Source organism: Cervus canadensis, chromosome 10, assembly GCF_019320065.1.
Source record: "Cervus canadensis isolate Bull #8, Minnesota chromosome 10, ASM1932006v1, whole genome shotgun sequence".
Classification (NCBI taxonomy): domain Eukaryota; kingdom Metazoa; phylum Chordata; class Mammalia; order Artiodactyla; family Cervidae; genus Cervus; species Cervus canadensis.
Window position 1 is genome coordinate 73,434,049 of NC_057395.1, and position 25,943 is coordinate 73,459,991.

Consider the following 25,943-nt stretch of genomic DNA (forward strand, 5'->3'; position numbering starts at 1 on the left):
AGACCCCTTGATGAGATGAAAGGGACGAAACGCTTTGGAAAAGAACAGAGTCCTCAACCGAGGTGACCAAGTGTCATTATTATGAAGATGTTAGTAATTATTATCATCCTGTTTCTTCCCCACATCCCTCTGCTGCCCTGCTGGGCCCGGGGAAACCCTTGGCTCACATTTAGCTTCTCAAACATTTTTGAAAAATGAGTCCCACCCCCTGCTGCTGCTAGAACTGCGTGGAATGCTTTCTATTAAAAATTAAAAACCACTTGTCGAGTCCCTGGGAACATTCAGATTACACAGGAAACAAGTCCCTTCTCAAACTCCCCCTCTTACCTCCGCCCCCCGCCCCTGTCAACTCCCTCTTTGCTCATCACTTACAATGCCGGCTCACTGCACGGACCTCAACTCCGCTTCTGGCTGCCCAGTCAGGGCAGCCTAATGTAGACGAATGATACACAGGAGGTGCAGGAAAGTGGTTGCATGGATGCGGGGTCAGAAGATAGAGGGGGAGGAAGCAGGTCAAGAGACAAGTGACAGAGAAGGCGGCATACAGAGACGTGGTGAGAAAGTGGGTCAGAGACTGAAAAACAAGAAACAGAGATGCAGAGAGATGGACAGAGAGAAGTGACAGAAACAGAGGTAGCCAGACATGTGGGGAGAAATTAGAATAGAGAGAGATGAGGGCCAAAGAGGCATATATACATATGTATATATACATATATATACAACGAGAGAGAGAGACAGAGACGGGGACAGAAAGAGATCGCCATGGACTCACCCAGGCAGGCAACACTTGAGTGTGTGTGTGTGCATGGATCTCATCTACCACCCTGAGAAAGGGGATTCTTCTTTTGTTCCAAATTGAGTCCTATTGACTCTTCCATCCTCTCCACACTCAAGTGGGACCCTCTGTGGAGTAGTCTGGTCACCTCGTTTATTCGGGGCAGCAACATTCTAAGTTTCTGCAGTAGCATCCCTTGGCCAGTTGCAGAAAGCAAATATTTTTAGCTTATGATTCAGTTCTATTTGGTCACCCAAGGTATACAGAGCACCTACTATGTGCTAGACCCTTGAGGGTAGGATGCCACATTTATCACCTCTGTACTCACTGACATGTGGGCATGTGGCCTGGCAGAGAGGGGCTGCTCATGTTTGCTGAGGGATTTGTTGATGGAAAAGACAGAGAATGAAGTGAAGCTGGGGCCTGTGCTCCTCTCTGCCACCTCTCTCCACCAGAAACCTCCTGCCCCTTTTCTCCCCATCCTGAGTGGTGAGAGCCAGTGCCGTTGCTAGGCAAGGAGATATTGCACATATAGATCTTCCTGGACTTTAATTAAAAACATCTTTAGAAGGTGTCTCTGCAGAGGCCAGCAATTGATTCCTGGCTTGGGCCTGAGGGCTGTTGAGCCACACTCTCTCCAGCAGCAGGTGGGACAGTCAGAGGCTCCCAGCCTTCCCCGCCCTCCCCAAACAGGACCTCTGGGAAGCACACTGCCCCCTGCCTTCCTCCTCTCCTCTCTGCCACCGTCCTCTCAAGCATGGGCCCTGGCAATCAGATAGTATGTCCTCCCGATTTTATTTCCCCCTCCCCTCTCAGGCCTCAGTATCCTCAGCTGTAAAATGAGGGTATCTACACTTAACCCAAGAGAGTTTCTGGGAGGATGAAATGAGATTAGGGGTGTGAAAGTGCTCTGTAAGCTGTAAAGTCCTGTATACACTAGAGAGATGGTTGTGACTGTTTCTCATGCCCACTGAGGCAAGTAGCTTAGGTTCTGGATGCAGGCTCTGGGTCCAGTTCTGGCTCCAGCTCTTACTATGGAACCTCAGGCAAGTTACTTTATCTCTCTCCACATTTATCTCTTCATTGGTAAAATGAGGACAGTAATACCTGCCCTGCCTATCCCCCAGGATTGTGAGAATAAAGGGAAATAGCTTTGTGAAAACAGTGTTGGCTGATAGCTGTTATTTAGTGGATGTCCCAAGAAGTGCAGACTGTACTACAAAAGAGTCTTTTTCCATCTATTATAGATGCTGCTCACAGAGGGATTGCAATACACGGGAAAGCGGCTGTGGCAGGGCCCCTGTCCATTTCCACAGTCTGTTGAGCCCTAATCTCAGGGTCCAGCAATGCCAATCCTATGGCATATGTGCCTCCATAGTCTCCTTCCTTTGCTCCCAGCAGACATCACTAATCGATTGTGGCATTTTTTTCTGCTAAGCCTGAATGAGACCTCAGACACCTTCTCGACACAGCCCTACGACCAGTTGACCAGAGTTGGCACCAGAGATGAAACTGATCTGCTAACACTTTGAGGACAGTGGCAGTATCTTGCTTATCTTTGCATCCTCACATACCTAGCAAAGGACCACATACATAGTAGGCACTATTATGTATTTACTGAATTAAAGCAATTGCTTATTTTTCTATCCCATTTGGGCTATATATATATATATATACACATATATATATATATATATATATATATATATATACATATAAAGTAGGTACTAATAAATGTTTGCTTAGTTGGGTGACTCATCTTTGCAACCCCTACAGACCCAAGTACACTGAAGGCCTTGTATATAATGGGTGCTAATAAACACGTGTGGATTTAATTCAATTACTTATCTTTACATCCCCAGCAGTGCCCCGAATAAAGTAGTGGGTAATAGATGTGTGCTGGATTGAACTTCTCACTTCTGTATCCTCAACAGTGTCAAGGATTTTGTCTTACACATAGTTGGCATTAATAAGTAGGTGGAGTTGAACTGGGCATGGGAGCCCTGTGAAATGCTCTTGCTGTCCACTGGTCAGGTTCTGCCAGCCTATATAAGGGATCTGGGCCCCCCAGCAACAGGAGATTATCTAGTCTAACTCTTCCATACCAAAACTCACTCCCTTGTTGATTTCACCCAGCCTCAAGCTTTAAATTCTTGCTTTGCTGATGACTTCCAAAGTGGTAACTCTAGCCCTCATCTTGCTTCTGACCTCCCGACTTGGAGATCTAACTGTCCCGTTGACAACTCCACTTGGATTTCTAGTAGACATCTCAGTCTGCTGCTGCTGCTGCCTAAACATGTCCAATTAGGAACTCTTAATTTTGTGCTGCAAATTTGCTCATTGTGGACCATTTCCCAGCTCAGGAATAGCAGTTTCATCCATCCATTTGCTCAGATCAAAAACTCAGCCTCATCCTTGTCTTCTCTCTCTCTCACTCCCCTCATCCAATCCCTTACAAACCCTGTTGGTCTGCATTCAATATACATCCAGAATTCGAGTCACCATCACCTCCTGTCCCAATTACAGATGTCTCCTCACCAATCCCCCTACTTTCACCCTTAACCCCTATAGCTTAGTTTCAGCCAACAGATCATCTTTTTAAAATCTACGTTGGATCATAGAACTCCTCTGCCCCACCCCGTCTTACTCAAAGCACAACCACAAAGCCTTCAGCAGCTACAAAAGTCCTATGTGGTCCAGCTTCCAGTATCTCTTTTGACCTCCTTGTACCCTCTCCCCTTCCTTTATTCCTCTTTTCTGCCACACTGACTTCTTTGCTATTCCTCAAACATGAGAAAACACATTATGCCTCAGGACCTTTGCACTCGCTGTTTCCTCTTCCTGGAACATTCTTCCTCTAGCTTAGTTTTTGCGGATCTTTTGTGCAAGAATTCTTCAGTTGTGGTGCAGGCTTAGTTGGTTCTTCAAGTGTCCCCTGAACCAGCAGCATCAGCATTGGCTTTGACAACATCTTTGCTAAAAATGCCAACATTTCTAATAGACCAGATGTGCTGGGCTTCCCTGGTGGCTCAGATGGTAAAGAATCTGCCTGCAATGTAGGAGACTCAGGTTCGATGCCTGAGTCAGGAAGGTCCACTGGAGAAGGGCATGGCAACCCACTCCAATATTCTTGCCTAGAGAATCCCATGGACAGAGGAGCCTGGCAAACTACAGTCCATGGGGTTGCAAAGACTGGGACAAGACTGAGCGACTAACACTGAATCAGAAACCCTGGGGGTAGAGGGGAGCCTTCTGCGCTTTAACAAGTCCTCCAAGTACAATAAACTTTGAAAACCACTGTTTCACATGAACCTCACCAAGATGGTGGAGTAGAAGGACATGTGCTCATCTTCTCCTATGAGAACTCCAAAATTACAAGTCGCTGCTGAACAACCATTGACAGGAGAATGTTGGATCCCACACAAAAAAAAGATACCCCATGTCCAACGGCAAAGGAGAAGCCCCAGCAACACTGTAGGAGGGGCAAAATCACATTTAGAGTCAAACCCCATATCTGCCAGAGACACTCGGAGGGCTCAAACAAACCCTGTGCACACCAGGACCCAGAGGCCCCACAGAGACTGAACCAGAGCTGCGTTTGAGTGTCTCCTGCAGAGGTATGGGTCAGCAGTGGCCTGCTGCAGGGGCAGGGGCTCTGGGTGCAGCAGACCTGGGTATAGCATAAGCCCTCTTGGAGGAGGTCGTCATTAACCCACCATAGAACGCCAGAACTTACACTGGACTGGGAAACAGACTCTTAGAGGGCACAAACAAAACCTTGTGTGCACCAGGACCCAGGAGAAAGGAGCAGTGACCTCAGAAGAGACTGACCCAGACTTGCCTGTGGGTGTCCAGGAGTCTCCCGCAGAGGCGTTGGTTGGCAGTGGCCTGCTGCAGGGTCAGCAGCACTGATGCAGCAGTGGGTGCACTGGACCTTTTGAAGGAGGTCACCGTTATCCTCATTACCTCCACCATGGTTTGGCCTCAGGCCAAACAACAGGGAGGGAACACAGCCCTGCCCATCAACAGAAAATTGGATTAAAGATTTACCGAGCATGGTCCCACCCATCAGAACAAGACCCAGCTTCCCCCTCAGTCAGTCTCTCCCATCAGGAAGCTTCCACAAGCCTCTTATCCTTATCCATCAGAGGGAAGACAGAATGAAAACCACAATCACAGAAAACTAACCAATCTGATTACAAGGACCTCAGCCTTGTCTAACTCAGTGAAACTATGAGCCATGCCATAGCCAGCCAAGACAGACGGGTCATGGAGGTGAGTTCTGACAAAATGTGGTCCACTGGAGAAGGGAATAGCAAACCACTTCAGTATTCTTGCCTTGAGAACCCCATGAACAGTATGATAGGCAAAAAGGACACTGAAAGATGAACTCCCCAGGTTGGTAGGTGCCCAATGTGCTACTGGAGATCAGGGGAGAAACAACTCCAGAAAGAATGAAGAGACAGAGCCAAAGCAAAAACAACACCCAGCTGTGGATGTGACGGGTGATGGAAATAAAGTCCGATGCTGTAAAGAGCAATACTGCATAGGAACCTGGAATGTTAGGTCCATGAATCAAGGCAAATTGGAAGTGGTCAAACAGGGGACGGCAACATTGACATTTTAGGAATCAGTGAACTAAAATGGACTGGAATGGGTGAATTTAACTCAGATGACCATTATATCTACTACTGTGGGCAAGAATCCCTTAGAAGAAATGGAGTAGCCATCATAGTCAACAAAAGAGTTCGAAATGCAGTACTTGGATGCAATCTCAAAAATGACAGAATGATCTCTGTTCGTTTTCAAGGCAAACCATTAAGTATCATAGTAATCCAAGTCTATGCCCTGACCAGTAATGCTGAAGAAGCTGAAGTTGAACAGTTCTATGAAGACCTGCAACACCCAGAAAAGATGTCCTTTTCATTATAGGGGACTGGAATGCAAAAGTAGGAAGCCAAGAAACAACAGTTAGAATTGGACATGGAACAACAGACTAGTTCCAAATCGGGAAAGGAGTACGTCAAGGCTGTATATTGTCACCTTGTTTATTTAACTTATATGCAGAGTACATCATGAGAATGGGCGGGATGAAGCACAAGCTGGAATCAAGATTGCTGGGAGAAATATCAATATCAGATATGCACATGACACCACCCTTATGGCAGAAAGTGAAGAAGAACTAAAGAGCCTCTTGATGAAAGTGAAAGAGGAGAGTGAAAAAGTTGGCTTAAAATTCAACATTCAGAAAACTAAGATCACGGCATCTGGTCCCATCACTTCATGCCAAATAGATGGGGAAACAGTGGAAACAGTGAGAGACTTTATTTTGGGGGGCACCCAAATCACTGCAGATGGTGACTGCAGCCATGAAATTAAAAGATGCTTACTCCTTGGAAGGAAAGTTATGACCAACCTAGACAGCATAGTAAAAAGCAGAGATGTTACTTTGCTAGACTTTGCTAGGCTGTCTAGTCAAAGCTATGGTTTTTTCAGTAGTTATGTATGGATGTGAGAGTTGGACTATAAAGAAAGCTGAGCACCGAAGAATTGATGCTTTTGAACTGTGGTGTTGGAGAAGACTCTTGAGAGTCCCTCAGACTGTAAGGAAATTCAACCAGTCCATCCTAACGGAAATCAGTCCTGAATATTCATTGGAAGGACTGATGCTGAAGCTGAAACTCCAATACTCTGGCCACCTGATGCGAAGAACTGATTCATTGGCAAAGACCCTGATGCTGGGAAAGATTGAAGGCAGGAGGAGAAGGGGACGACAGAGGATGAGATGGTTGGATGGCATCACCGACTCAATGGACATGAGTTTGAGCAAGCTCTGGGAGTTGGTGATGGACAGGGAGGCCTGGTGTGCTGCAGGCCATGGGGTCGCAAAGAGTCGGACACAGCTGAGCAACTGAACTGAGAACTGAGTTTCACATAGCTCTTTGGTCCACTCCCTTGGTTCCTTCAGACCTTGTTCAAATGTTCTGTTATAAAAAACGAAGGCCTTATGTCCCTACTTCCCTGGTGGTTCAGTGGTTACGAATCCACCTTGCAATACAGAGGATGTGGATTCAATCCCTGGTAGGGGAACTAAGATCCCACAAGCCTTGGAGCAACTAAGCCTGTACCACAACTAAAGAAGCCTTGCGCTGCAACAAAATATCCGTGTGATACAGCGAAGATGCAGCCAAATAAGCGAATAAATACAGAAAAGAAAGGTCTCTCCTGACCCCTCTGTCTAAAATAGCACTCCCCCAATATAAGTCCCAATTCCCCTCACACTTACACCACAGGGTGTATTTATATCTTGACTTGTTTCTTTCTTTCCTATCTCTCTCCCTGCCCTAGATGCAGGCTTTCTAAGAATCTCCGATGCCTGAAACAGTCTCTGGCACAGAGTAGGCTCTCAGTAAACATCTGGGCATGAATGAGCCCGCTCTGTGCTCAGAAGGGAACCTGGGGCCCAGAGAAGAGCAGGGGCTTTCCCGAGGTCACGCGGGGCGCCAGGCTTCCTGACCGTCAGATGCAGGACCCGCGCTGCAGCGTTAGGCTCAGCGTGGCTGGCGTGCCCCTCTTTAGAAGCGTGGCTCATTGGAGGCCCCCGGCACACTTCCCTTCCCTTTTAAGCTGTGAGTGGTTTAATTTGTGAGCGCCGCTGCCTTTCATGTCCCAAGCTGTGTCCCGCTCCCTCTGATCTCAGAGGCCACCCAGACCCTGGTGCTGCTTGTCGGCCCCGCCCCTCTCAGCCCAGATCAGGAGGCTCAGTAATTGTGACTGATTTTCAAAGCTGCCTGGAGTCTCCGTAAGCACCCAAGTGTCGGATTTGCTTTTCCTTCAAAAAGTTGCTCAAATGAAATAAACTAATTTAATTTCTGCTTCCTCCTCCCCCTTCCTGGGTTCCCCTGGCTTGTCCGAGTTAAATCCCCACTATTTCCTGAGCAGAATATCAGAATCAGTGGACCGGGAAATCGGGGTGAGGTGGGGCGGGGGTTCCTTGCGGCTGGGCTCATCAAGCTAGGGGCTGGCTCAGCCTCCCACTCTCTGGGTGACCTTGAGTGAGTCCTTGTGCTTTTCTTGGTCTGACTTTCCCCATGAGTGACACAAGAACCTTGACACTCCAAAAGCCTGGGAGCCCAACCCAGCGATCTGCTGGGTCATTGACTTGCTATGTGACCGTGGGTCACATCATCTCCTCTCTCTAAGCCTTAGTGTTTCCATCTGTTCAATAGGGATGCTGACATCAGTCCTGCCACCTCTCAGAGTCAAAGTGAGAGTGAAGTGGTGATGGGCAAGCCAGCATGGGGTATATGGGACTATACCTCCCTCTGGGTCCCTCACTCCCATCCACTCTCCACCCTGAGGCAGAGGGAGGCTTCCAAAATGCAAGTCTGCCCACTTACTTTCTTGCTTAAGCTTTTCCCAGGCTACCTGATTCCCTCAAGTCCTTTGCATGAGTTCAGCTTCCTCCTCTAGCCTCATCTCTCGCCATCTTTCTGGCTTTTCCATGTGGAAACATGCAGTTCAGTTTTGGGTGAAGAGAGACAGGACTATGTCTCTTTTGGCCAGTGTTTGAGTCCAGGAGTAAGGGCTGCCGGACTTGGGAAATCAGAGGCTTCACAAGCTACCGCTGACTTGCAGTGTGACCTGGGACCCGTCACAGCTCTTCTGAGCCTCAGTTTCCCCACTTGCAAAACTGATTTCTAAGTACTCCCTGGGTCTCTGCCATGGACAACCTACAAATTTATCTCTCTACCTCAAACCTTGCAGCTGAAACTGGATACTGAACTGCCTTTTTCAAGATCTCTCCTTGGCTTTCTAATACTTTCAACTTAGTTCATCTAACCAAACTCATGATTTCCCTCCATCCCCACAAATCTGTTTCTCCCATCTCAGTAAATGGAGATTCCATCTATTTAATTGCCCAGGTCAAAATCTCGGTAGTCATCCTTGAATTTTCTTTCTCTCACACCCCACATCCAATCCATTAGCAAATGGTTTCAGCTCTACTTTCGAAATATACCTAGAAGCCGACCTCTTTTCAGTACCCTTACTGGTACCACCTTGTTCCAAGCTACCATCATTTCCTGCCTAGGTAATTGCAATATCCTTGTCAACGAGCTATCTGCTTCTGCCTTTCCCCCACCTCTCCATCTAATCTTCACGGAACAGTCTCAGGATCCTGTTCAAATTAAGTCATATCATGTCAGTCTTCTGAACAAGCCCCTCCACTGACTTCCCAGCTTGCTGAGCATAAAACGCAAAACCTTAACTATGATCACACGGCTGCCTGATCTGGTCTCTTCTCTGCTTCCCCTCAGAGGGAATTCAGCCCTGAGACCTTTGCATATACTGTTCCCACTGCCTGGACTGCTGTTCCCTGGGTGCAGGTTCTCACTTCTTTAGAGTCTTTGCTTCAGTGTCTTCTTCCCAACCCCAGGATCGGTTTGTTAACTTGCTTCCTGCCTGTCTTCCTTGACCAGAATATCCCTTCCATGAGAGCAGAGAGGCTGGTCTGCCTTCTCCACGTTGTGTCCCAAGTGCCTATGCGTATTTGTTAAAAGAATGAATGAATTCATTCAGCAGACACATAACCTGTCAAATGCATGCACGGGTCTTAAAGGCTGTGCACATCTGTGCATGCGTGAGAATACGGTATGCACAGCAGACAACACCAGCACACCTGTGTGTGTGTGTGTGAACACCAACCCACACCCACATTCACACCCTCGCCGTTCCCTGTTCTCCCACCATCCTTTGTGCTCACTGTCTTCTCTGGTTCACTCCCTTCTCTTCCATTACCACCTGCTCGCTCATTACCTACCGATTTGCCCCATCTAGAGAAGCCAGGGATGACCGCACTTTTCCCCAAGAAACCAAGTTCCTCTGGCCTCTGATGAGCAGCTGCAGAGCTGGAAGGCCAAGAAGGAGGCAGTGCCTTGGCCAAAGAGATGGAACGTGCTCTAGGACCCAGAGCCACTGTTCCCTGTCCAGCCTGGCTTGCAGGTGACTTAGGTGGGGAAGGTGGTAGTGGCCGGCTTGCTCCTCAGCCCACGGCTCCAGTTTCTACCAGGAGCCCTGGGCTAAGTGATTGTCCAGGACCGTGCCTGGGCGCCTGGGCTCACAGCTGTGCCCTGACTCCCCTCCCCCCAGCAGGCTCCCTCGCTCAACCCGGCTGCTCCCCTTCCCCTCTTGCTGGCTCATCCCACCCCCCGGAGCCCACCGCCCACCTGTGGGTGAGAGCTCGGCCACGCTGCCAATGTAGGGGCCGTGCAGGAAGCGGGGCTCGCTGTCGTTGATGTCCTGCACCTTGATGATGAACTCCGACTCGGGCTCCAGCAGGCGGTTGGTGGCACGGTCCCGCGCCTGAGCCCGCAATGTGTAGAAGGTCTTCTGTTCCCGGTCTAGGCGCTCCATGGCGTGGATGTCGCCCGTCAGCTCGTCGATCAGGAAGATGGTCCCAGCGCCCTCGCCCGAGATGGTGTACTTGATGGCCCCGTCACCCTCGTCTGAGTCCGAGTGGATCTGGGGAGGCAGGGAGGAAGGCAGAATGGAGGCCCGGGTGGGAGCTCCTTTTGGCGCCCCACTCCCCCACCAAGTCCCACTGGGGGCCTCTTCCTAAGCACATCTCTTCTTTGACATACTCATTCTTCAGTGAAGTCACTGAGGCTGGGGAAACCAAACGTCATCCCAGTCCCAGGCCTCACTGGTCTGGCATGTTCCACTAGCCCTCCATGGCTCTTCCTGCCCCAACCCTGCCCCTGTAATTGACCTTCCCCCCTGCGGCCAGAGATATCAGCCTCAGAGGCAGATCTGAACAGGTCCTCCTGTGCATGCAATCTTCTATGGCTCCCTATCACTCTTACAAAGAAGTCACAGCCACCTCCACACCTCTCTTCTTCTTTTAGTGTCCTGACTTATTTCTCTGTCTACTGAAAGTCTCCTCATCCCGCAAAGCTTGCCACATCTTGCAAGTTTAAATGCCACCTCTTCTCAAAAGCTTTTTTTTGGACCCACCCCCACCCCCACTCCCACTCCACCTCCAACTCTGCCATTCCGCTCCAAGATCTTTGCAAGACGTCAAGCCATCGTTATCACGTTCGCTGTAGCCATGCTTCTTAAATCTTAATGTGCATGCAAATCACCCAAGATCTTGGTAAAAAGCAGATTCTGACCCAGGGAGTTTGGAGTGGGGCCTCAGAATTTGCATTTTTAGCAAATTTCCAAGCTGCTGTCCATGACCCTCGCTGGAGTGACAGGTCTAGGGTCCCTAGGCTCCGAGCCCTCAGAAGTATCTTCTTACTTCTCTGGAGAGCAGCCTCAGGGCTTGGCATACGGTGGGGACAGGGATTGGAAGGACAGAGGGGAAAGCGGGATGCAAACTGGAGGAGCGCCTACCATGTGCCAGGCGGTGTGCTGAGCAATTTACATACTTATTTGGTGCACAGTTCTTTAAAAAGAAAATCACTATTAGAGTAGGTTTTGCTATCTTCACTTTGCAGATTTTTTTTTTTTCATTTTCCTACTGAGGACTAGAGAAATGGGATGAATTGCTCAAGGTCAGACCGCTGGAGGAACTGGCCTGGTCCACAGCCTGGGCTTTCTCACTCCATCCTCACGCCTCCTGGGAGGAGCCCATGGCAGAGGGAAGAAGCAGTACAGCTTGGTCCAGCCTTGGTGCCAGCATCACCTCCCTGTGAGTTCTCGCACAAGTCACCACCTCTCTGGGCCTCAGGTCCCTCCTCTGTAACATGCGGAGCATAACAGCACCTCCTCCTAGAGGAGCACGTCTGCGTGCTGAGTGGCTTCAGTTGTGTCCGACTCTGTGTGACCCCATGGACTGTAGCCCGCCAGGCTCCTCTGACCATGGGATTATCCCAGGCAAGAATACTGGAGTGGGTTGCCATTTCCTCCTCCAGGGGATCTTCCCAACTCAGGGATCGAACATATGTCTCTTACATCTCCTGCATCGGCAGAAGGGTTCTTTACCACTAGCACCACCTGGGGAGCCCAAATGGAGGGCTAATTGAGTCTAAAGTCCACATAAGGCCCTTAGCACTTGCCTGGCACCAGATGATGTTTACAATATGTAACAGCCAGCCTGGCACTGGCACTGCCTATGAAGTGGTACCACAGCAGAGCCCCTGCTGGCCCAGGTGGGAACACTTTGGATGCTGGATCACAGAGAGGTCCGAGGGGCGGAGGGAGCTGAGGGGAGTGAGGGGAAACAGACTATTTACCGCAGGTAGGGAGCCTCTTCACTATTTTAGCAACTGGTACAACTATACTGGTAGGTACTAGTTGAAAATCAGTCCTGCCTGAGACATAGTAAATGTCCCATAAATGGTAGCTATCATTATTATTATATTATTATTAAATGTTAGCTATATATAACTGGGATTTAATCCAGGCACTGCTAAGCTCCAGAGCCCAGGCTGTTTTCACTGCACCGAGATCTCCTGGGCAAGGAACCAGCAGAAAGACTGTTCTCCCACATAGAAACACCCAAGTCCTTATTCTACAACGTGCAAATCTCTCAGGCAGCTCTGGGCAGAAGAAAATGCATCCGAGGAAGTCAGTGACCTTGGGCGGCTCTCTGCTCCTCTCGAAGCTTCCTCCAAGATGAAGCATGAACAAGAGAAGACGTAAAGGCCCCTTTCAGGCCAGGACGCCATGTACCCCAGCCCACTCAGCAGGATAACAGGTGCCAATGAAGTCATCACGAAGAGGAATAAAAGCCCACCCCCTGCCACGCAGGAGGAGCCCGGGTATAAATTCTGCTGGTGGAACTTTGTGTCTGAAAGGTGGATTATAGAAGTGCCATTTGGAAGATTGAATGGCCCATAAACATTTTCATATTTCATTAGCCGATTAATGGGCATCTCTCTCTTTTTGGCGAGTCTGCTGATTCTCAGCAGAAATTGCGGGGAGTAAATGGAGGCGTCGGGTGGAACCTTTCCGGGTCCCTGTCCTGTTATAGATTGCCCCAATTAATGCCCGTCCTGGGCTCCACTGAGAAGCCTTCTTCCTGTCCAGTTACTGTTAATAGATTTCTCATAAGTGGCTGGATTGTAAAAACCTCATAACTCAGTTTAATACCCCCAATAAAATTATCTCAAGACATCAGCCCTGAATCATCGGCAGTGCTGGAGATGAGGAGACCTGTCTCTCTTGTTTGCTGTTTATGCTGTTCCTCCACCTCTGCCCGGAGGAGGTAGGGACCAGAGAGAGTGAATGGGTTCCCTTTGCAGATGACTTCACCCACTTCCCAGTCAGACCCGTTGCGGGTTTATTTAATCAGCACACACTCCCTCCCCGGAAGTCTGGTGGAATAGATGCCATTTGGAGGAATGCATAACAGCTGTAATCTTATTAGTCTTCATCACCACCCTAATAAGAATGAAATGTCGTTCTTAGTTCCATTTACCAGATGAGGAAACTGAGGAACACAGAGGGGAGGTCATTTGCTTGGTCACCCAGCTAAGTGCAGGAAGCCAATCTCCTGAACCCATCACTCACGCACGTTGTGATCACACCATCTGTTATTTTTATCCCTCTGGGTCTGTTTTTCCACCTGAGAAATTGGATCAAGCCTACCTGGCACAGATGCGGTGAAGACGAAACAGGAACATGACCTACACACTCTGTAGGGTTTCCCTAGAGGCTCAGTGGTAAAGAACCTGCCTACAAATGCAGGAGAAACAGGTTCAACCCCTGGGATGGGAAGATCCCCTGGGGAAGGAAATGGCAACCCACCCCAGTATCCTTGCCTGGGAAATCCCATGGAAAGATGGAGCCTGGTGGGCTACAGTTCATGGGGTGGTAAAAGAGTCTGATACGACTCAGCAACTAAACAATAACACACTCTGTAAGTGATTGTCTTCTTCCCTTTCCGTCTCCTGGGTCTCCATCACATCCCTGAAGCCCTTAACATTTTATCTCAGCCTCTGGCCAGGGATCACCTACCAGTGAGCAGTAGAAAGGAGGGAGTGAAACCTAGCGATGACGTCACTGCTATTCTTCCGTGAAGTGTGACAGAGAGCTCATGCTGGGGCCCAGGGACTGCTCTCTGGGGACAGCAGAGTTGGACAGAGCCGGTCAGCCTGCGGAGGAGCTAAGAGCTCAGAGCTGCAGATTCGGGCTGGGTCGGGGCTGCTTCCCACCCGTCACCCACTGCCTGGGTCCTGGTTCTGGAGTGGAGAGGGAGTGGACAGAGGATCCTGGAGGGCTAGAGTCCACAGGGTCACAGAGTCGCACACGACTGAAGTGACCTAGCACACACACACATGCCGCTCATTCTATCCCAGGATGATATTTCTCAAGAATCTCAGCTATGAGGCTGGAGGATGGGGCTTTTATTTACTGAGCACCTACTACATGCCAGATTGCAAGCCTCTGCAGAAGTCTAATTTAACATTGTGGCAGGACTTCCCTGGTAGTCTAAGTGGTTAAGAATCTGCCTGCCAAGGCAGGGGACATGGGTTTGACCCCTGGTCCAGGAAGATCCCACATGCCATGGAGCAACTACCATGGCCCACAACTACTGAGCCCATAATCTACAGCCAGTGAGTTGAAACTACTGAGCCCACATACCCTGGAGCCCATGCACCACAACAAGAGAAGCCACTGCAATGAGAAGCCCGCACACCCCATCTAGAGAGTAGCTGCCACTTGCCACAACTAGAGAAAGCCTGGCGCACAGAAAGCCTGTGATGACCGAGCACAGCCAAAAATAAATAAATTTAAAAGAAAACACTGTGGCCCATGTAAATGTCTCCCCATTATCCAGGAGAACAGACTGAGATGGTCCCAGGTCTGTCTGACTCCAAAGCACAAGTTGGTCCCTCTGCAGCCTTTGGAATCTGGCTAGTCCACTTACAGGGCTTCCCTGTAGCTCAGTTGGTAAAGAATCCACCTGCAATGCAGGAGACCCCCGGTTTGATTCCAGTGTCGGGAAGATCCGCCGGAGAAGGGGTAGGTTACCCACTCCAGTTTTCTTGGGCTTCCCTTGTGGCTCAGCTGGTAAAGAATCGACTGCAATGCAGGAGACCTGGATTCGATCCCTGGGTTGGGAAGATTCCCCTGGAAAAGGGAAAGGCCGAGCAGATCCCAACTGACCTTCTCGGTCAGGCACAACGGAGCGACTTTCACTTGACTTCACTTAGTCCACTTATAACATTTCTGGTTAAGGAAGAGAGAGAAAGGAAGAGGGGGTGGGCTGGAAGGCAGTCATGGGGCTGCATGGCTTCGACAGAGGCCTGTACCACCCTGTACCCGCAGGCCATGGTCATTGGTGGCCTTTTCAATCTGAGCCTCTATCTCATCATTTGGAAAAGGACTTCAAAATCAGAAGAGGTGATGGGCTTTGGATACAGGAAGAGCCAGGTGCCAGCGTCTGCTCTGTCACCCACTTGTTGCCTGGCCCTGAGTGAGAGGCTACCTTCCTCCAAGCCTCGGTTTTCTCAACAGTAAATGAGACTGACAGGGCTTCCCCAGAGTCTAAAGATGCACTAGACAACATGTGGGAGCTCCGGGCACTTACTAAGTGCTCACTGAAGACAAGTTGCCTTTCCTCTTCTGGCACCTGGCCTCAAGAGAGACTGAGGGTCAACGAGTGCATCCATTCCCCCATCTCCTGACGTAATAGCCATAGGCTCAAATCCTGACCCACTGGAGACATGGGGGCCATTATGCAACATTTTCTTGTCTTTTACTTATTTTTTAAGTATTTGTTTATTATTGTAAGTATTATTACTATATTACACTAATTATATTATTATAAGTACTATATTATTATAAGTATTATTTTATTTTATTATAAGTATTATTTTATTTTATTATTCTTATTTTATTTATTTTTATTTTCTGACCCTGCCACGTGGTATGTGGGATCTTAGTTCCCTGACCAGGGATCGAACCTGCGTCGCCTGCATTGTAAGTGTGCTGTCTCAACCACTGGACCACCAGGGAAATCCGTCTTCTTGCCTTTTAGACTCAGCTCATTTCCTCCTGCAGGCAGCCCTCCCAGAGGCCCTCCCATTTGCCCTCCTTCATGCACACTCCCCTCTGCTCCACATTCGCCTATAACACCTCTGTATGGCAGTCTGTCTCCCCACTTCTCATGGGATTCAGGGGCAGGGACTAACTTTGATTCATCTTTGTCTGAATTCCCCATGCCAGGCACACAATAGGTGTCCTGACAACGTATGCAGAGAAAATACAGGGGGAGTGGGAGAGGTGAGTGTGTGTGTGTGTGTGTGAGAGAGAGAGAGAGCAAGTGTGTATTTGAGATGGTGAACTCAGATCAAGCATATGGCTGTTCATTTCCATTTCCCCTGTACCTAGGTTAGGCCACAGCACCAAACATTGAATACATTAGTGAAATATACAACTGTCATTGTGTGTGTGTGCTAAGTCGCTTCAGTTGTGCCCAACTCTTTGCTATCCCATGGACTGTAGCCTGCCAGGCTCCTCTGTCCATGGGATTCTCCAGGCAAGAATACTGGAGTGGGGTGCCATGCCTTCCTCCAGGGGACTTCTCCAACCCAGGGATTGAACCCATATCTCTTATGTCTCCTGTATTGGCAGGAGGGTTCTTCACCACTAGCGCTTACCTGGGAAGCCCTGCAACTGTCACTAGAATTTTGCAACTGTCTTCCAGGATTTCTGGAGGATCCAGTCACTCTGTTCAATCCCAGGTACCCGTGAGCTAGACTAGGAAGGACAATCACTAGGCACACTTTTAGACCCTCTACTGTTACCTCCTTGATATTGCATAATGATCTTGTGGCTCAGAGTTCATCCTCTCCCCATTGTACAGATTGGCAAACTGAGGCTCACAGAGGGAACACATCCTACCTAAAGCCACACAGCTAACAAGAGGCAGCCCAAGGCCTGTCTGCCTCCACATCCTGGGCTCTTTTCACTGCAGCTATTGGAGACAGCCCCGCAGGGGATTCCCCCTCCCTAAGCCCCAGCCCAGGATCATAAACAACTTGAAAAACACCAGAGTGATGGCTTCTCATCCTGGGGTGGGGGGGGGGGGGAATGCTGAAAAATGGGATTTACGAGGCCATTAATTACTTCCTCCTAATTAAATCAAAATTAAATGCGAGCAGAGGTACGTTTTCCTTATTAAAGACAATTAAACGGACAGTGCGGCTACGCAAATAAAACGAGTCCAGGATTTAAACGGAAAGCAAATCAAATAAAAAGCGTCCCCCAGAATGAGGGATCTGTTCATGCCTGTGCTACTCGTAAACCAGGAGTTCATCAATTTTCTTTAAATATTAGCAACTTAATTAAATCTGCTCTCCTCCCCACTTTAATCCTGCCGTATATCTAAAATAGATCTCACCGCCCACAGGAGTTGGTCATAAGTGCTGACCCCATAATTCTCTTTAAAAAAAAAAAAAAGAAGAAGAATTAAAAATCCTACGAAACCCACATCCAGCTGACAGAAGCCTCAGGGGAAATTACAGTTCGGAAAAGGGATTAGTCAAAGTACCCAGATTGTATGGAAATGTTGGGAGGCCACTCTGAGGGTGGGAGTTGTGAGAAGGCGTAGGGAAGAGGCAGCCCCCAAGCTGTTGGGGGGAGTGGGGGTGGGGGGGCAGGACAGCAGAGGGAATTGTTGGTGTGGGGCCCTGGTGACAACCACAGGGCCCAGTGGTTCCTGCAGGTGCCGACAGGAGCCTGGCGGTGAGTGATGGAGGAGGCGGCTGTAAAATAGGTTACCGTTGGGCGCCTGGGGTTCACTCCACGGATGGTGCTGTTGCTAAGCTACCTTTGGAATTCGACAAGGACGGATGCTCCCAGCGGCTCCCTGGGGTGGGGACCGGGAAGCAGTGAATTAACTGAAACTGTGGAGAAGTCCTTTCTCCCTGATGAGCGAGAGCACGTGGTATGAAGGTGTGTGTATGTGTGCGTGCATACACAACCACTTGTACAAATGTGGGACTTGGCTGGAAGGGGAACAGGTGGTTTTCAAGAGGACGAGCTCATCTTCCCAGGGTCAGGGGTGGGCTGACGACCACCTCCCCCTACCTTGTGGTGAGAAACTAGCACATCAGGTTGCAAAGAAGGCTTTCGGGATTTGGGGCTGGGGTTCATAATACCGGTGTATACTCAAGGCAGTGGGAAAGTCAGGCAAGATCCATCATAATAGAAGCTAATACTTACTGGGCACATAGAACATGCTCTCTAGGTTCTTGGTATATGCTAACTCATTGAATCCTCACTGCAACTCTTTGAGAAGTTGCCAGGTACAGCCTCACTCAGCAGATGAGGAAACTTAGGCAGAGAGAGGTTAAATAATATGCCAAGGTCAGAAAAGGAATCAGCAGCAGAACTGGGATTTGAGCCCTGGCAGTCTGGCTCCAGTTGAACAGCAAAGTGAATCAGTTATACATGTACGTAATATACATAGACGTATACATACATCTCTGAACCACACACTATACCACCTTTCACAAGAAAGGGTGCTTTGGGCCCATGTTTGCAAAGAGATGGAAACTTCTCTCTTCTCCCTGCAAAGAGTGCTTTTCTGGAGGTGGCCTTGAGAGTGAGGGAGGAGGGGCTCTGGGTGAAGATGATGGAGGGGGAAGATAACGTAGTCATGACTGCAGTGGGGATGCTGGGAGAGGCTGCTGTGAGAAGGATCCCCGGGGCTGGGCACAGTGCGGGGCTCATAGAGGGTGTTTAATACAGTACTACTATGCAGCACAGGGAACTCTATTCAGTGCTCTGTGATGACTTATATGGGAAGAGAATCTAAAAAAGAGTGGGCAGATGTATAACTGATTCACTTTGCTGAACACCTGAAACTATCACAACACTGTAAATCAACTATACACCGATAAAAGTTTAAAACAAAGATTGCATTGGAGGAATTCCCTGGTGGCCCAGTGGTTAAGACTCCATGCTGCCACGGCAGGGGGTGTGGGTTTGATCCCCGGTCAGGGAACTAAGATCACATATGCCCCATGGCCAAAAAGTTAAAATAAATAAATAGGGTCAAGATATTACCAAAAAAAAAAAAAAACTATTAAAAAATTGCACTGGGGCCAGACCTGGTGTCAGCAGAACCTCACCTCTTGGGGTTGGTTCTACCACCATGTTGGACTCACTCCATCTCTGCTGATAAAAAGTCCCTGGAAAGCTGACTGGCTTTGGCATGATACTCTTCTGGCCTCAGTTTCCCCTTACCAGGAAGGCAGGTACTAGTATGCCCCCCATCACCTAGAGACAGTGGTTCAACGAGACAAGGGTGGTGTTTGACTCATAACAATAATTGCTAGGTGGATGCAGGTGGGAAATGGTGAATGAATCAGCAGCTGGTTTCTCTCATCTGCTCGGGATGTGGGTGGCTGAGGAGACCTTCTCAGAGCCCCAGCTGGCAGGCAGACAACATGGCCGAGGTGCCTGAGACCACCGTAGCTGACAATCAGGTAGACGTGTCAGTCACTCTCTGAGTTTCTGGGCTTTTCCTGGACCCAAATCTCTCTCCCAAGCTTGGAGGTCTTGTAGAGGTTTGGAGAATCAGCACATGGGTTTCAATCCTTGCTAAGCCACTTGCTCACTCTATGCCTGCCTGCTCTGCACCTTGAGTCCGTTGCCTACAAAATGGAATGATTTCTACCTTGCAGTTTAAGAGTTAAATGCTTCATATGGGAATAATGAGAAAACAACAATAAACAACTAGGGACTTCCCTGGTGGTCCAGCGGTTAAGAATCTGCCTTGGATCAAGCATATGGCTGTTCATTTCCATTTCCCCTGTACCTAGGTTAGGCCACAGCACCAAACATTGAATTATGAGTAATGAAATATACAACAGTCATTGTGTGTGTGCATGCTAAGTCACTTCAGTTGTGCCCGACTCTTTGCGATCCCATGGACTGTAACCAGCCAGGCTCCTCTCTCCATGGGATTCTCCAGGCAAGAATACTGGAGTGGGTTGCCACGTCCTTCTCCAGGGGATCTTCCTGGCCCAGGGATCAAACCCACATCTCTTTCGTCTCCTGCATTGGCAGGTGGGTTCTTTACCACAGTGCCACCTGGGAAGCCCACTTCACTCATGTACTATAAACATCTCAACTGTTGACAAGACTCTAAATAAGCCAGGTTCCGTCAGGACATCAAGTCTTTTTATAGGCTATGCCCTCTTCCCATCAGCCCAAACTCCTACTCATATATTAAAACCTAGCTCAGGCATTTAGAAAACACTTCCACAAAGCCAGCCAACAGATACCACTTAATGAAAACCTACTCAGTGCCAGGCGCTGACCTGTGAAGCTTTTTCTGCACCAGGGTGTCTCTGCCTCTACACCATCACACCCATGAGGGGCTTAGGGATTAAAGGGACGAACTAAAGTCCTTCTCAGTTCCATATACTCTTAAGGCATAGACCTTCAGTCACATTAACCAACACTTCCTCAGTTTGAGAAACTAGCTTTCATTCATTCATTCATTCGATGAACAATTTGTGAGCAACGTCTGTGCAAGGTGCTATGGATTTTATGCTGAGCAAAACAAACACAAGCTAATAGGAAAGACATGCATTAATTGCATAATCAAACAAAAACACATACATAATGAAGTGTTATGAAGGAAAGATATGGGGACCTCAAGGGCCACATGCAGGGGGATCCATCCCAGATGGGTGTTATCAGGGATGGCTTCTCTGAGGAAGTGGCATTTCAGTGGAGACCTGAATATGAGATAAAGTCAGCAACAGAAGGAGCAGGATGGGGACTTCCCTGGTGGTCCAGTGGTTGGGAGTCTGCCTGCCAACGCAGGGGACATGGGTTTGATCCCTGGTCCAGGAGGATCCCACCTGCTGCGGGGCAACTGGGCCTGTGTGCCATAGCTATTGAGCCTGTGCTCTAGAGCCCAGGAGCTGCAACTACTGAAGCCCGTGCACGCTAGAGTGCGCTTCACAACCAGAGAAACCACCACAACTTGAGAGTAGCCCCCTCTCTCAACAGAGAGTTTCTCTGCAACTAGAGAAAACCCATGCACAGCAAGGAAGACCCAATGCAGTCAAAAATATAAATAAAAAGAAGGAGCAGGATGGAGCAGTTAGGGGAGGCAAGCAATTGAGGTAGGTAAGGGGGTGTGGGGCTAGCAGAAGCCTGTGGGGGCAGCAGAGGGACCAGGGAAAGGTATCAGAAGGGTGTTGTGGCCCAAAACTCGGAGTGTGGCAGGAGATGAGGTTGGAGAAGCAGGATCTTTGCAAGCAGTGGGGCAGAATTTGAACTTGACCCCAAGTGCATGGGAAGCTATGGAAGAATTTTGAGCATAGCAGGGAGTCTGTGTGTGACATGATCAGATATGCAAACTCCTTTCTACATTCTGGAAACCCGCTCCAGTATTCTTGCCTGGAGAATCCCATGGACAGAGGAGCCTGGCTGGCTACAGTCCATGGGGTCGCAAAGAGTCGGACACAGCTGAAGAGACTTGGCATAGCATGGCATTCTGCACTCCAGCTGGGTCCAGCTACAAGACGGACTGACTTTGCGCCCTACTAGTCCTCTCTGCTCTAAGATGCGAGAGCAAGAGGGTCCAGAGAAGGATGCAGGGCAGGGATGCGAGCAGAGTGAGGATCCTGTGGTCCGCCCGCGCTATCGGGGCAGCTGGGAGGAGGCAGAAGGGGTTTGGGAGGGCATGGGAGGGAACTGGGATCCCTCGAGTCTGCCGGCGGGTGTCTCTGGGGTCCTAGGAGTAGGACGGCGGGTGCTGGGTCCCACTTTACCTTGCCCACGTACAGGGGCTCGGTGCCCGTGTACTCCTCCACCACGAAGAACTGGTTCCACACCCAGCCGCGCTTCACGCGGCCGGCGCCGGGCGCGCCGTCCTGCACCGACGGCGCAGGCGAGCCCGCCGCCCACAGGGCTCCCAGCAGCAGCAGCAGCAGCGCGGGCGACAGCGCGGCTCCCGCCCGGAGCCCCCGGCCTTCAGGCCGCGGCCTCATGCTTGGCCTGCGAGGGGCCCGGGCCCAGGAGCATGGACGGGAGGCACCAGGGTGTCGCCGCTCGGGGGCCAGGACGGAGCGGCGCCGCGGTCACATGGTGGCTCAGCGCGGCCGCCGGGGCGCCGCCCCCGACGGGGCACCCGGACAGGCCCGCGGCCCTGATCGCCGCCCAGCCGCGGGGGCGCCCGGCTGGAGGGGGGGCGGGCGCGACCGCACCCGGGGCATGGACGGCCCCCCAGGTCCCCGCCTGCGCCCCCCTGGCGCCGGCGCGGCCGGGTCACCAGGCAGCGCCTCGGCGGCTCCGGAGTCTGGGATGCGCCATGGTTCCTGCGCGAAGGGGTGCTGGCCGGGGCCGGGCTGGTCCTTCTGGAACTAGGGGCCGTCCCACCCAGGAGCCTGTGAGAGAAACAAGAAGACATCAGAGGAGGCGCTCTGCGGGGTCGGGGCGGATTGGGTCTATCTTTTTGTCCTTTTAGGTACCAGTTAAACACCTCCTGTGTGCCTGGCACCGTGCAGGCTGGGACAAAGAGGAAAGAGTAGTCCCAGCCTTCTTGGGCCCACGGTCTAGCAGTCCTGCCCCTCCCCGCTCCCTCCGCTAGCCCCGCGTGCTTCCTTTGAACACCCACCGCTCACCTCTCCTCCCCCAGCATCCCTTTTCCTCAGCCCCCCTGGTCCAGCCCCTTCTTAGTGGTCCTGGGCCACCCTACGTTCCCACAGGGACAGGGACCCCTTGAGTTGCTTTTCCTGCTCGCCCCGCCCTCACAATCTCTGTAGCCCAGCCCCCCTGCCCCCATAACCCCCGACCGAGAGGAAGCCAACCCTTCTAGAAACACTGGAGAGCTCCCAGGACCCAGCTTCCTGGGTGCACAGAGTCCAGCCTGCCACCCCACCACCCCTCTGGCCCTCCCGCGGCAGCACAGAGGAGTCATTCCATCCAAAGCAAGAGCCTGGGGAACGCCCTCTGACTTCAGGGAGTCCCTCCGCACCTCCCTTTCAGGAGTGGGGCAACTGAGTCCCAGAGGGCCTTGCTTGGAGGCATCCTCTGTGGCTTTGGCAGGGTCACACCCCCTCTGTGCTTGCCTTTGGTGTCTCCACCCGCCCCCTCTCTCCCCCCCAGAAAACCTTCTTTTCCTGGAGACTGAGAGACACTCCCCCCACTACCCCGGACCAGCACTGCCTCCCCAGATCAATCCATCTCTCCTTCCCTCCATGCCCGCCCCCCGCCCCCCCCCCCCAATCAGATCCTGCTTTCAGCCAGAAAGGATCTGAGGGACTAACTCCTACTCAAGCCATAATGATGAATAATGGCTTCGTGTGGGTGTTTACAGGGGACAGCAAAGCTGCTTCCATGGAGGAGTTTCGGCCTGAGAAGCCTGAGCAGAGGTGAATCCCCAAGTTCCCTGCCCCCTCCCAGCCCAGTTCAATTCAACCACTTCATTTCGTCTGAGCTTCTGCTCTGGTCCAGGTTTGGGCTGGATGTTAAGACAAAGATGAAATAAGCTCACAGTTTAGTGGGGTGGGAGACAAGACTCCCAGTAATGACTTAAATGCTGGGTGGCATGTAATCAGGGCTAGAAAAGGGGGTGCTACCTGACACCTGTCTGGAAGGCACAGGTGTATGGAAGGATATCAGGGCTGTTGCTTGGAGGAGGGGGGCATCTGACTGGGTAAGAAGAAAGGGATGGGCATTCTGGTAGCTGAGTGTGCAGCCAGGCTGGGCGTGATCTGGCTAGTTTGGAGAGGCAGGTTGGAAACCATGAGGTGTGTGGAGCTAAGCAGAGAATCTGCAAAAGTGCCTGGCCCCAGCCAGGTCCTCCTGCGGACAAAGGAAGTGGCTGGAATTTGGTGTGGGCGGGGGGGGGAGCGGCAGAAGACATGGGCCTCATGTGACCCAGGACCCCAGTGGGCAATTCTCACACGTTTTTAGGGGTCCCCAACCTCTGGGATCTAATGTCTGATGATCTGAGGAGGAGCTGATGTAATAATCATAGAAATAAAGTGCACAATAAATGCAATGTGCTCGAATCATCCTGAAACCATCTCCCCCACCCCCGGTTCATGGAAAATTTGTCTTCCCTGAAACTGGTCCCCGGTGCCAAAAGTTGGGGGCCTGCTGCAGTTTAACTCGCTAAGTCACATGAGTCAACAGCTGTGAAAGTGGGCGTCTTATACCCATTTCACAGATGCTCAACGCCCCAGTGCTCTTTCCCCATCTCAGCTCCAGAATTTCTTTATGGAAGGGGTTCTGGGGGAGGGAGTCATCTGCTGGGAGGTAGGGGCAGTAGTGAGGGGGTCAAAACTGCATTTTGGGGCAGTGAAACTGGGAAAACCCTCACAGTCCATAAGGAGGAATGGAAGGGAGGCATCCTGAGCCAGCCCTCTTTCCCTTTAGGACCCACCCTGAACTGATGGGCATCAGGAGGACCTGGGACCCTGATGAGAGCATCCCCAGGACCCCATCCCACCCCCTCCTCACCCCACTCTGGGGGGTCTAGGCTTGAAGATGTTGGCAGACCCCTCCCCACCCGGGTGGTCCCTGAGCTGTGCTGCTGCCTCTGGGCATCCAGCGTCGATTCCCCATGTCATGGCCAGGGCTGGTCCTAATGAGACTGGAGTTATGGGTGAGGAGGAGGCGCCGCTCCGAGGCCTTCATTTCCTGGAGCTTATGACTTCCCTGCGCGCGGCAGGAACTGGTCCCCTGACTCCATCAGGCAGTTTCAGGGCTCATCACAGCCCTGCAGGGATGCAAAGGGGAGGGGCTGGTGGGAGGGAGGGTTTGGGGAAGTGGGGACCATCTCCAGGAGGGCTGTGGGGGGTGCAGGAAGTGGGAACAAGGGGTGATCCCTCAGTGTTTGCAAGCACCCCACTGTGGCTCTTTCTCCTTCCCCCATCCCCCTCTCTTCTTTATGTCTTTCTTTATAACACCTTTTACAAGACGGGGACACACTAAGATTCAATCATTCATTCATTCATTAAACATTAGTGTCCGCTACAAGTGGGGAGACAGAAATGCATTTCATTTATTCATTCAACACACTTTAAAGATCATCTCTTTGTGTAAGACAGCAAGATGCAATCAGCTCCTCAGCAATGTGACAGGAGAGAGGTGCATTTCTTCTGGTTATTCATAGACTCTTTCTACAAATATTTACCCATGCCTCCTTGATTCCAGTTCCTGCGCTAGGCACTGGGGACAAAGTAATAAAATAAAGTCCCAGCTCTCATGGAGCTGACCTTCTGGTAACAAAGGAATAAAATCTACAATGCAATTCCAGGGAGTGGTAAGTATTAAGAAGGAATATAAAGCAGGAAAGAGGAAGGAAGAGGATGATGAAAGAGTTAGGGTGTGTGTTATTATAGACAAGGTATCAGGGAGGACCTCTCAGAGGAGGTGACATTTGGCTGATCTGGAGGAATGAGACAGAGCTGGGGACAGCATGGTTTGATGGAGCAGTATGTACAAAAGTCCAGAGGCTGGGAGAAGCTGAGGAAGAGGGGGGAGGCCACTGTGGTTGGCACAGAGCAGTACAGATGAAGATGAAGGAGAGAGGGGTACAGGCCACGCTGGGCAGGACTGGAGGAAGAGAAGCAGTGTCCATTTAATTCTGAGCGTGCAGAGAAAGGCTTGGAGGGACTTTATGCAGTAAAAAACCATGGTAAAACGAAATGGTACACGGCCATAAGGGACTTTCATGATGCAAGCCCGTCAACATTGGAGGGCCAGGCCTAGTGAATCGCGGAGTAGGGACAGCATCGCAGAGAAGGTGGCAGTTGGAGTTGAGGCACAGGAAGGATTGGGGCGGGTGGCGTTTGGGGTGCTGGGGAGGAGAGAGTGCACTCTATGGAAGGGCTGCAGAGGCCTACGGTCAGATCCCACTTTAGAAAGGGGCGGAGTCCAAGAGTGTGGTCCAAATTTGCACAGGATGCCTGATGATGGGGTGGGGCCTCGAACCCAGGACTTGGATTCCCCTTGGCAGAGGGCACCTTTAAGGAGGATGGGAAAAGATGCCCCTCTGAGTGGATCAGCCCTAGGCGAGGAGGCACGCTTGGCAGGACAAGAGTGGCCGCCTCTCAGCCCCCACCTGCCCCAGGCCAGGCGCCCTTGTACGTGCTGATCCTGCACTGTTGTTTGCGGGGCAAGGTCCTCACGACCCCATCTCTCCCTCCCTCCCTGGGCCTTCATACCTCGGCCCACCAGG

At 50.8% G+C, this 25,943-nt stretch overlaps 1 protein-coding gene across 2 annotated transcripts in view; it reads right to left on the reverse strand.

Moving 5' to 3' along the window:
• CDH22 (cadherin 22) overlaps positions 1 to 21,790 on the reverse strand; it is a 79,664-nt gene extending 57,874 nt beyond the window's left edge. For both annotated transcript variants that reach the window (XM_043480332.1, XM_043480333.1), the window contains exons 1-2: positions 21,526 to 21,790; positions 10,003 to 10,297 (exon numbers count right to left, since the gene is read on the reverse strand). In XM_043480332.1, coding sequence (XP_043336267.1) covers positions 10,003 to 10,297; positions 21,526 to 21,744 — 514 coding nt within the window. In that variant the 5' untranslated portion in view covers positions 21,745 to 21,790. The remainder of the gene's footprint in view (positions 1 to 10,002; positions 10,298 to 21,525) is intronic.
• Between the last annotated feature and the right edge of the window lie 4,153 nt (positions 21,791 to 25,943).